Below are 12,510 nucleotides of genomic sequence, written 5' to 3' on the forward strand. Positions count from 1 at the left end.
TACAATGAGTTTCTCCTTTAGTTTCTTGTGTAGCCTCTAAGATCAGTCGTTTTTTTGGAAACTAATTTCACATGAACTGTCATTCTGCTAGTTTCTACTGTGCCACTGAAAGAAACAGGTGGTCTCTCCTTATCCATGCTCAGTGGTTCATCAAATTTCCCTTTAAAGAATTTTTTGCTCCAGTAAGTGTCCAACTATTGAAATTAGCTGTAGGCATGCCCAGAGTTGATAAAATGTTTGAAAGTTTGCCAAGTAGAATTTTAGTGGTTTTTAGGAGAGTGACTTTATAAATTTACATGTGCTTGTAAATTTATCCTCCAGCAATGATGTTTGTTTTTTTTTTTTTTTTTTTAAATGTATAAAATACAGGCAGATTGAATGTGTAGCCACCTCAATAACCCAAAAAAATCATAACCTTTTGATCCTATTTGAGTTAAAAACAGGACGAAAATGACAGAAAATCCTTCTAAGTGCAGTAAATTTCTACATAACTCAACTTAAACATAACTTAGAATCTCTGGGCTCATGAGACTTCTTTGTTTTTGTCTGTCCTTTTTTAAAGTAGCATTGGAAACCTTTTCATTGTTAAATAATGAAATTACATACGTTTAGTAGTAAATTGTGTGGAACAAGATTTTAGGTTTCAAGTAACTTTATTTTGGATTTATTAACTGCTCATATGCCCTTATTAAAAAGGGGGTATTATGTTTTTACGTATTTCAAATGAGGATATGAGGCAACAATGTTGGATACAAACTGAACATGCGCAGATTTTCAAACCTTCACATTTTATACGTTGTAGAAATCCCTGACTGTAAACTGCTCAAAAAGCGGTCCATTCCAAAATAATAATTAAAAAAAATTATACTAAATCTATGGCACCTAAAATTAAGTATTTCAGACAGGCTTTAAAACAGTTAAAAAATGTATAAATAAAAAGATAAAAATAATAATGCGAGAAAAATAGGAGTTGTTTTAAGCTTTAAATCCTTTAAAGCCACTTTGGGGGAAGCTGAAGGACAATATGAAGCTACAAAAACAAGCAAAAAAAAACCAAAAAACAAAAAAACAGTTCTTACCACTATCTTGATTTCAGATTGTATGGAGTGTTCATCGCTCAGGATTGGTTTGCAGCACCTGTGTTATCTTCTCACTGGGGCAGAAGAAACCACTGCTTCGATTTTACCACAGTGGGCCAAAAGGGACAAAATAGCATTTGATGTAAAAGAAATATATGTTGATCAGTGACTATAATGAGTCACTCACAGTCCTAAACAGGATAGATCAATAAAAACTTCTCCCACCAGCAGCATCTCTCTCACCATAGTCCTGTCTAATAAATCTATTTTAGTAATTTTGAGTTCTGGTTTGTACACAGAGACTGTGTATTGACAATGATGTGTTCATCTTCCTAAACCTCAGACTAAGCCCATGGTTATTTCATTGAAATGGTCAGGACTCATTTCTGTACAAATATAGTTTTATTTAAAAAAAAAAAAAAAACTGTTCAAATTGATTAATACACAATCTAATTGACTATACAGTGTCACTAATGTGCATGTGAAACATTTTATGATGCAGAATGAGACACAGTGACTCAGATCTTTACCTGTTTTTTTTTTTTTTTGCTGACCAAAATGTGATGGACATAAAAACAGCCCATAAATAAAATGGCTTTCTTGGAATAGATCTCATATTTGTATACTGGGCTTCCATTCAAACAATACTTGAGATATTTCTCAACATATTAGTAGAAAAACTCTGTTTGACTGACTTGCGTGAGTAAAGTAGGCCTCCAACACAAGAAACCAATCATTTTGATAGAGAAATGACAGTAGATATTTAGTCCAAAGATGAATATAAACCTGCTTTTATTAAGGAAATGTAATAAAATCTTTGTACATGATCTCTCCACAGAGGTTCATTGTGTCCACACATGCAACTCTCATGGTTGAGGTACCTTTACAAATGAATTGGAAAAACTAAAACCAGACCGGATCAGATACTGTCATCTGATGCTAACTAAACCAGGGTCCATTTTGAGTTGCAGTTTGGTCAAACTATCACCAAATTCACATGCACTTTATCTGGGGAGAAACGGATGACAACGTCTGATATACTAAACAAATGTAGGCGTAAATGGTTTGTAGCATTTGGAGGTTTTTCCTCTCGGTTTATAAAAAGTTCACTTCTACAAACAGACAAAATGATTCATTTGAAGCTCTCCTTCCCTTAATGTACAGTTCTTCAGCTCACCGTCTGCATAATGCATAGACACAGAAAGCTCATCACAACCAAAGAAGCCATGGTGTGTTATCAGTTACCAAAAATGTTAAGATTCACAGCTGCAGATACTGCTTTTACATGAGAACAGCTTCTAAATGTGTACAAAGTGTAAACCATACGCTCGGTTAAACTATGTGAATAAGATGAAACATAAACGGGGTTCACTCTCCATGGGCTAATAATGCTTCTGATTCCAACAATATGGCACCAAGTGAGTTAAAGCGGACCTCATTTCAGTTAAAAAATGGACTTTTGTTTCAAAACAGTGGCAGTTGAAACAAATGTGCATGGTGGACTTCGAACAAAGGCATCTAAATGAACACAGAGTCATTTGTGTATAATGTCCAACAGGCCTTAAAATAACACCACCTAAACAGTTTCATAGTATTAATATTTTCTGAGTAAAAACAGGGGTAAAATGTTATTGTAATCGGTGCTTAAACCTATTGATTGATGCTTGTCCTAAATATTATGAAACTGAAAATAGTCTTATATTAAAACAAGATGACTTTACTTCACTAAATATAACATTTATCCAACTTAAGATTTCACCACAAAAATATGTCTGTAAAGGATTCAAATGACTTCATATAAGTACTCCAGGATGCTTTGATTGCAAATCATGGCTTTTTTCTTCTTTTTCTTCTTCAAAATATAAAACAACTGAAATCACAACAGTTCATCTAATTGTCATTTGAAGCTTTCCATGGACTGTTTTCAAATTTTTCAAGTTAGTTAATTTTTAGTTGCATTGCTGTGACGCCCGAATGCTCCTTAAGGCACTACAAGAGGCAAAATCTCATGTTTCCAGAAGCAAAAGTCCAGTTGCGTCATTGCCCTCTGTTAGTGTGATGGGCCCCACAGCCCAGAATGAGCACTTGTTGAGAGTTAGGCTTGAGTCCAAGCTGATGACAAAGAGGGCTGTCGCCTCCAGGATGACAACCTCAGGGTGTCGGGGTCACACACAGTGGCTGTTTCCATCCAGATGCTCCAGTAGGAATTCACACATCGTCACTCCTGCAGGGCCACAAGAGAAGGTTCAGGGAAAAGTCGATATGGGTTGGTTCACCTCAGAGACCCAAGTTCCCTGCTGCTCCCTGATGAGGTAACTGGACCTAAATTAAATTGTACATTCAGATGTGTCTTGTGTTGTGACAATGTAAAAAAGTCATTTAAACTTTTTTAATATGGCTTCATATCTTTAGATGACTACTTTTTCTTGTGATAATACAATTTTAATGTTCTCATACTACAACTTCTGAATCTCAATGTTTTTTCCTCACTGGGGCCTAAATTCTCCGTCATAGTTCAGAAAATTAAACAAGAAAAAACCTATGCTTCACCTTTTCCCCACTAATTACCTGGCTGTGCTACACACTTGATTCTGATTGGTCAAAACCCCATGACAGCAGCTTTCAACAACAGTGATGCTCGGGACACAAAAATGGCTCATCAAATCAAATTCATTTGCGGAGAGTCACACACTCCATCACTTCCTGTTGACAGTGTGGTAAAAATGTTAGTCTCTGTCTCAGGCTGGACTTCAGAAAATAGATTAGCAGATATAAAGGCGGCTTAGAGAAACTACAAGACAACTACCATCTTTGACAGGAAATTGTGGAGAAAAATCCTGTCCTGCAACCCAGGCAAGGCAGCAGAGCTGGTGAATGCAGCTTTAAGTTGGTGACTGCAACAAAGAAATTTTAACTACAAGCCTCAACATCCAGAGCAGAGCCGAGGACAGACATGCTGTCAAAAACATTCCTTCAGAAGCTTTGATCACCTTGTTTGATCTTATCCTTAATGCAACTTGTTTTTGCCTGAAGTTAGTAGCCAGGTAACGTGTGTAATAGTGTATCGTGACCTGGTGGTTATGCTGATAAGAATCACCTTTGGGTTAGAAGTGACCAGTAATGTGAGGGTCCTGCTCAACCTGTTGGGATTTTCATGATAGTACTGACAATCAGACATGCTGTGCCAAACTTGCTGTTAGATAAAAAGATGTGATTTTAAAAATAAGTAAATGCATAAATCCCTGTTTGACATTTCACTTGATGTTATGACTGAAAAAAAAGAAGAAACAGTGAATCACATACCCTCTAGATTTTCACACTCTCTGTCCCGTACACGTTGTAGCCTTCACGATACGTGGCAAAATTCTGGGCGTTTGCCGGAGGGGCTGGCTTAAAGTTTTGGGCATTCTTTGCCAGCTTCAGTCTTTTGGTTTCTTGCCGTGACTTATAGCAGAACTCTATCAAAGCCACAGTCATAGCCAGGCCCAACCCTCCAACCAGAATATAGAAGACTCCTGCCACGTTACTCAGGCTTAGTGCACTTGTCTTGTCCTGGGGGAGGTAGAGACCACCGTTAAGACCTCTTTCACTGGCAAAATGGGTCTGACTTCTAACAACATGCACACTCACACAAACACAGATCCTATCTGTACATCCTGCAGCTGCACTGGAACTACAAAGTAACTCTGAGGAAGCTGCTAACTGTGTCTAAAAACCCCTCTGAGATGCTTGAATTAACCTAAGACAGAAAGATAAATGAAAACAACTGAAATGCCTCTATTCCCCCTCCCGGGTTATTTCTACTCTGTGAGCTGTGGAGGTGAATGTAGAGAGAGTTTCTATCTATCCTGTTTGTGGACTCTTTACGAGACCACGTCTAGAGGAAGGCGGTCGTGGTCGTACAGGTCTACAGATTAAACCCTCGATTCTAAATCATAGCTGCTCAGTTTCAACACATTTGCATTTGTACAATCAAAGTGGCAAGCTGTGGAGGGAGAATTGAACCATTTTGCTGCTATTAAGAGCCAAACATTGATATTGAAATTAATTTATGAGTTTTACCATTTGCATTCTAACCCTGAAGAGATTTTGTAGTCCTAATAGCAGTAAATTAAAATCTTTACTTCTCAAAATCCAGTTAATAGTCCTATTTATGATAGTTATGTTATGTTCTCTATAGAAAGACTGGGGCTTGATAGTTGTACATATTTTGCCCATGTTGTGCTCTTGAGAAAAAACTGAGAAAAAAAGACACCTCGGGATTAAAACTAGCTGTTTCTATTCCAGTTAAAGGTGATTTTTGCATACAAATGATGAACACCAATAAACTAAATTTCAATAAAAGTTTGGACAAAAACAATAGCAGTACAATGGTTTCAATTCCATGGTTCAACTTTCATAATTTGTTATGGTATGAATAGAAAATGTGTGCAATCATGCTGAGTTTTACTCTGGTATCGTCTGCATACAATGAAAAAAATGTCAATGTGATGAATTATGACCACAGTGTACATGAATTAGACTATGTGTGAGCTTTAACTTTTAATCTCTTTCACATGTAACTGTGAGGGCAGACAGCTAAGTATCCAGAAATATGTCATGTCTGAGAGAACATGTATTTTTTTTTACATGAACAGTTGGGTCAAAATGCATTTTGGAATCAGTATAAAAAGACCTGCAGCGACTGACCTTACTTCCAGAGTCCTTGGTTCCACATTCACCCTTATCGTACCACCATTTGTTTTTCAGCTTGTCTAAGATGCCTTGTTCACTGAGTTTCAATACTGCAAGGTTTACAGGAGTTCTTCACGTGGGAAATAACATAAATAACATTTAATTATGTTATTTTATGTTATTCAACTTTTTTAAAAAACTACTTTAAACTGTGCAAAGCGATAGAGTAGGGTCCTGGCCAACACATCACAGATAGCAGGCAACACTACAGTATAATGTATGTATCATATATGACTTTTCATAATCCATGACTACCCTAGCATGCCAGACCCCACCTATATCGCTTTGAGTAATCGGCACACACTGATCACAAGAAGAGAAAAGATTTGAACTTGCAGAATAAAGCAGCTGCTGCATAGCTTTGCAGAATGAAAGAAAACAGAGGCAATTATTGCTGAGGGCACTTTTTTTTTTGGTTTTGCTCTTGGCAGCCTTTTGGATGTTTAGCAAGGTGGATCTAACAGGAACCCTTTCTTGACTAACAGACAAAACACTGCAGTCCAATTTTAGTATCAGCTATTGAAGGCTAATGTCTCGCAAAATCACCCCTCTAAGGCACAGAGTTCACTGTGATCCCCACATGGAGGACCGTCTGAACCAATCAGAAAGCAAAATTCGAATCTACATTAAATTTCCAAACTATAGATCTACAAAATGCTGTTATTAAACCCTTACCCCCCATTCCCTCAGAAAGGGGCTCATAGTTTGGAGGTTTTTGTTTTGCAAGACATTACATGTGACTTCCTTTGACTGATCGATTTCCAGGCTTATTTCCTTTCAGAAAAAAATCATCAAAACAAAACAAAAAGATTTTGTAATCCAACATCATCAAATATATTGTATTCACCACTGTGTTCTTTGTGTTAATTAGAGAAAGAATCGAAGTATCTGATTTCTAAAACAAGTACAAACCAACATTCAGAAAACATGCACAATGTAATATGTAATATAGATGATCTGAAGTCTTGTTCAGCAGGCAGAGCTGTTTGAAGGCAGAGTTATGGTGACAAAGTACAACCTCATATTCATGAGTGTAAATAAAACTACAAACAGAGAAGGTAACCTGATCACAATCTGTAAAAAGTGTCTCACTTTGTGGATCAGCTTCACAGCTCCTTTGTGAGACACAACAAAGTGCACTTTCTCCTCTGTGTGATGGCACAAGCTCAAACATTTTGCTCCAACAACTGGTTCAGCATCCAATTAACTTTCATATTCTGTTTCTCTCAGATAACTTTTAGCTGCATGAAAAGAAAACGGATTTGTTGTGATTGAATTTCTGCAAAAGTTTGATTGTGTGGCCTGTTCTTATAACTCTCCTGTGTCTTCTTTTTGTTAATGACAAATCTAATACGCGTGCTAGTCATTGGATTAAGACCTCAGACACACCACCAGGTGGAGGCTGTGGGCTTTTGAATAATTTTATGGAGACCACTGTCCAGTCTTACAGTCTCTCGTATACTGGCATATCAGATAATAAAATGACAGAAATAGCTCAGTAAATTTGGACAGCAAGGCTATGAATGTGGATATGTAAAAGTGAAGAAAGCTTGTATATTTACTTCTTTCATGTAAATGCTTTGCTCTACATTTCGTATGTAATATATAAAGTAGTTAGCACATCTGTTTAATGGGAAACCCTTCAGCCCTCATATTGACAGGACAATAAAAAACAACCAGCTTCAACATTTTAAATGACAGGCCCAATATAAGCAGAGAGATCATTAGAAGACATTGAATACATGAATCACTGATCATTCTGTACAGAAACTAGTCCATGGGACAGAGCAGCTGATATCAGCACAGTCTGTCTTTTCCAGTGACAGTCTGATTACACAAAAGATGATTGATTTCATGTCCAGTTAACAAACCAGATTTGATGAATTTTCATACTTGCATAAAAAACTTGGGTATCTTCAATTCTTAGAAGGATACAGGAATGAATCAACCTAGTAAGAAATTCCCTATAATCTGTGTATTACAGTATTCACATACATGTGTGGACATGATAGCTTTAGCTTTTGAGGGGTCCTTGGAAAGAGTAGGGTCAGCAGAGGGGTATGCAAGTTTTCCACAGCCCAGATATATAAGGCTGAGTGAGAGTGTTTAAAAATTACATTCCAAAGCATTCATTGTGAGGTTAGGCTCATTCTCTTGTTGGCTATTTTATTTATTTTTATTCATGAAGTCTGCTGAGTACACTTATGATGTTTTCGGGCTCGTAGCAGTAAAAGAGTGAACACACAAGCAGATTTCAAAGGTGTAGTTTGCTCAGGAAATTTCTGGCCTCATTTAACACCGGAGCAGAAGGGCAGTTAGTCGGCGCTCCTGTTGCTTGGAAGCTTCTTGTGCCAAACCTGTAAATTCACTCTGCTTCAAAATGCTGTGTGATCCAACTGCTATTTCTTTTTTTTATAGTTTTAGAGTGAAATCCTCTGTTTGGGGTGAAAACTGTAGGTATCAGAACAAACTGTGAGGATGTTTCGAAGATAATCAAAAAATGTAAAGTCATGCTAGATTTTAAACGTAGATCACTGTTACATAGAAACTATCAAATAAATTTTTAAGCCAATGAACCTACAGGTGACGAGACCTGTTTAAACTTTAAATGAACCCTCTACATTATGGATAAGGAAGATGAACGTTTTTAAAGATGAGTAAGTTTAAAGGGGCTGTGAGGAGTTTCAAAGTGATCTTTAAAAAGTCTCCCTTCTAGATATATGCCTAACCGTAATCCACATTGCTGGTTACAGGTTATTTTAATTGGCTACTCCTTAGCTTCCAGGTCAGGTCGACCAGGACTGAATTGATTCACGGCACGTTTGGGTCTCTATGACAACACCACGCCCGCTGATGAAGTTTAGTGTGAGAAGAGATAAAACACTGATATCTGCGTTTTCCTCTGCTAAAAACAATTTCTGTGATTAATTTTGTAGTGGTTGTGGACACTGGAGCCTAACTGTCAGACAGAAAAAGGACAGAAGAGCAGAAGACAGCTAAACAGGAGTGTGATACAGCCTGAGCTAAAGGCTAATTAGCCTTTAGCTCTAGCTGTATCACTCTAAAACACAAGGGCTAAACTGTTTGTGATAATGTTCATTCGAACCCACATGCAGCACTTATTCTGCAGTGGTCTGTTCAAACTTGAGAGTTGACCACTGCTCAAGTGGCAGCTTCCTGTATTTAAAAATGACCCCAATGTGACATGCTAAAATGCTTCCTTGGGTTCCTTGAGAATGGTTCCAATATCCCTGGAGACCCCATCAACACCCAGAAGTCCAGGAACTTTAGGGTGCTGGGCCTGGAGATGATCTCATTTACATCAACAAAAGGTCCTTCAATTCACATCTAAAATACTGGTAGCTGTGTGCAAAGACAAACTCAGGAAGCAGAAGGAGCAATTGGGTATATGTGCAATCTGAACCTTTCAGTTCAATAACCATGTTTTATGGCTCATGTATGTTTTTTTCCTGTATTTAGAGGGGCTTCAGGTGTTTTATCGGTAACAGAGGTGAGTCTTTTCTGAATAACATCTTTTTACATTGAACATAGCTGCTATCCACAAAGACCCCAAGATAGATAGTCAGAGGCACATACAAGAAATCACAAAAGGTACTTCCTATAACCTGATGCTTTTTAATAATCAATACATCTTCTGCCAAAATAATTTATAAACTTTTTTATACTGAAGTTCAGCAGAGACCAAAAATCAGTTGAACAACTGACTTCATTAAGATGTCACTGGCCTGTGAAACCTACATTCCTACATAGGAAAGCTCTTTAAACCTTTAACTTTCAGTCCTTTTAAGGAGAAGATTCTGGAACTTAATGTATTTTCAGTTGTAATGCACTGAAACTTTTGCCGCAGGAATAAAAACGTTTTTGGCCTATAACAAAAAAAATTAAGTTTTGATTCAAATAGTCAATTTCTCTATTTTACTCCCCCTACAGGGGCAAATTAAAATACCTCTTTGGAAGATATTAAGGTGGCAAGCTTTGCATTATCAAGCATGACTGCTGACCTCACAGCCAAACAAGCGCATGTGAAGTATTAGCCAGGAAGCTAAAGACTGTCTCTGCCTCCCTGTTAAATTGTCTGAAAGTTAAACTGAGTCAGGGTTTCTAATGTGGCTATCATTATCTTGGGCTTCAGAAATCAATCAGAGATGCCACTAAGACCTCGCCAATGTTTTCCACAGTCCATGACTTCAATGTATCTGAGCTTTTATGTACACTTACAGCTCTCCCTTGAGTTTTATTGTGTTTTTAAATAAGTACTGAAAGTGATGCGAAACCAACCCTCTGAATAAGCACAAGCAGGATGGACAGAATGTAATGAATAACTGTACAGTCTGTTAAAGGGCAATACAACAGCAAGTGCTATAAATCTTATACTTGTGAAGTTTAATTGATCCTCTTTTGTTGAAGTTGTGTCAGAGAGATATTAATGAACACTCATGGTAGCTTTTGTAGTTTTTTATAGTAAGGTGTTTAAGGAGGCCTATAAGCTTCACAAACATAACATTTATTGTTATATTGGGTTTGAAACACTGTACAGGTGTTCTTCATCCTGTGTCCACTCCTGTGTTCTGAGGAATATTTTAAGGGGTTAATTTCATTTATGTACAGTACCATCAGAAAGGCACCTTCGGTCTGTCTGCAAAACAAGACAACAGCATCTAAAACCATTCATAAGCACACAGAATAACTCACATGACAAACACATGCACAGACTGACTCTCATGGCCAAATCAAGACATACAACACATACTGCAAGATGTGGAATTACAAAACATCACACAGTATGCAGTATAGATTCTAAAGGATGTCATAATCTACTATAATCCAGCTCTGAATGTCTAAAACACCTGCTGACGTCAGAAGATATACTCTGTACAGAGTTTATTTTGCTTTTGGTGAGCTTATCTAAAAAATAAAAGTGTTAAAATAACTGTTGATTTAAGATTTTATAAATTTGAATTTTGTTTTAACATTTCTTTGAGGAAAGTCACATTTTCTCAGTGGTAGTTACATACAATATATTTCCATCTCATTGTCAAATTACCCACATATGCATTTCTGAAAGTGAAATAAGGACATAGAAATGTGGCAGCCAGATGTGGTAGAGTCACACTGATCTTCTACTCTGTCTCTCTCTAACCAAGGGGTCAGGGCAAATTGCCAGTGAGAGAAGACATTCTCTTTGTGTTATCCCACTGGAAGTATCCATCTCCTGCTCACTCAGGGATGGATGACTCGAGTCAATAACAGCAAAGTTTTGCCTTGTCTCTTCTCTCACAATGTGCCGAGTGTACTGTGGTCATGATGCAAGCTGAAGAGCGGAGGCAGAGATGGATCCACTGTCGGGCTCTTACTGCACCCGCCCTGCTGTCTGAAACACAAGATCAAGAGCCTCATTTATATAGAGGAGATACAAGGGATTTGACTGAACCGAGCCCATTCATGACGATAGAATTTACAGAGAGTGGAGTGAAAGATGCCATCACTTTGGCTGAATTCAGTGTGCACAGCTCACAGGAAGAATTCAAAAATGAGCTTTATGATCATTTATGAAGCCTTTACTCATACATGAAACTTTTATTTTGTGTAAAAAAATGTTTAAAGTGAGACTCAGTAGATTCTTAAAGAAGAAGAAATTTTATGTTGGATTCAAAAATATTTCATAACCACTTCAGCCTTATTCCTGTATCCATTCTGGTGCTCCAAACTGATGCTAAATACCCATTCGAACAGTTAAGAACTTTTACTGAAAGTTATAGAAAATGTTTAGTATTTCTCAGACATTTTTGTATATATATATTTTTTAAACTTTTTTTTTTAGAAATTTTAAGATTGAGAATTTACTCTTCACTGAAGTATTTTTTCATTCTAAGATATTTTAAAAGGACATTATCGAAATATTTCTGTGAAAAGTTTTAGGGATTTTTTAATAACAATTTTAGAGAAGTCTCAATGAAACTGCTGAAAATTTTCCAGAAATTAAAAAAACAAGAACAACTTTTGTCTGAAACCTTCGGGAATCAATATCTGCCTTGGCTGGGCTGGTCTCTAGTTTCTAATATTGCTATGACTCTCAGTATGAAAATATCAAACACTCTCATTTTAAAGGATTAGTAACACATTTTGAAAAATCCAATTAACTTCTGAGAGCACTTGATGTACCTTGTTTCTGTAATTGCATCATTTGGCCACTAGTAGCCAGTTTTCAGCAAAAGTCACATAGTCTCACTTTAACACGTGATTGTTTTCTTTGAACCACTGTTTGCACACTTTGAAACAATATCCAAATTCAAAAGTCAGATTCAAATCAAATGCTCTATTACAAATGAGGCTCTTGGTCATATCAAACTCTTTAACAGTGCAGGGTTTACCAGGTCAGGGTGGCCATGGATAGACTTTGACTGGCCTTGATTCAAGACCAAGCAAAGGTGTCTGTCAGTCTTAACGCTGGATTCAGTGAGAGGATGTTGGACAGAAAAGTTTGGACCGTTAGTTGTCAGTCTGTCATTAGAATTCTCACGTTTGCCTGCGATGCTTAGTCCCCTCAAGACAACGCTGTTCCCCGTGCCTGCCCTAACACCCAGGCGGCAGAGTGGAGAGTGCATACAAAGTTTGACTTGGAGGTGTTAATCATAACACCAAAATCAATTTAGCTTTAGTCAGCCTGACTCAAAGA

General features: G+C 37.3%; 1 protein-coding gene across 7 annotated transcripts in view; it reads right to left on the reverse strand.

The window, feature by feature from the left end:
* Positions 1-1,854: 1,854 nt before the first annotated feature.
* The window catches only part of LOC141791360 (glutamate receptor 3-like), a 94,717-nt gene continuing 84,061 nt past the window's right edge, over positions 1,855-12,510 (reverse strand). For 2 of the 7 annotated variants that reach the window (XM_074671751.1, XM_074671748.1), the window contains exons 14-16: positions 5,769-5,883; positions 4,383-4,631; positions 1,855-3,303 (exon numbers count right to left, since the gene is read on the reverse strand). In XM_074671751.1, the coding sequence (XP_074527852.1) occupies positions 4,386-4,631; positions 5,769-5,883 (361 nt within the window). In that variant the 3' untranslated portion in view covers positions 1,855-3,303; positions 4,383-4,385. Of the gene's footprint in view, positions 3,402-4,382; positions 4,632-5,704; positions 5,884-12,510 lie in introns of those variants that run through there. The other 5 variants (XM_074671752.1, XM_074671749.1, XM_074671750.1 and 2 more) reach the window with 4 other exon arrangements.

This window comes from Halichoeres trimaculatus, unplaced genomic scaffold (genome assembly GCF_033239565.1).
Source record: "Halichoeres trimaculatus isolate MK-OKI-2021-1 unplaced genomic scaffold, fHalTri1.1 fHalTri1_scaffold_6, whole genome shotgun sequence".
Lineage (NCBI taxonomy): Eukaryota > Metazoa > Chordata > Actinopteri > Labriformes > Labridae > Halichoeres > Halichoeres trimaculatus.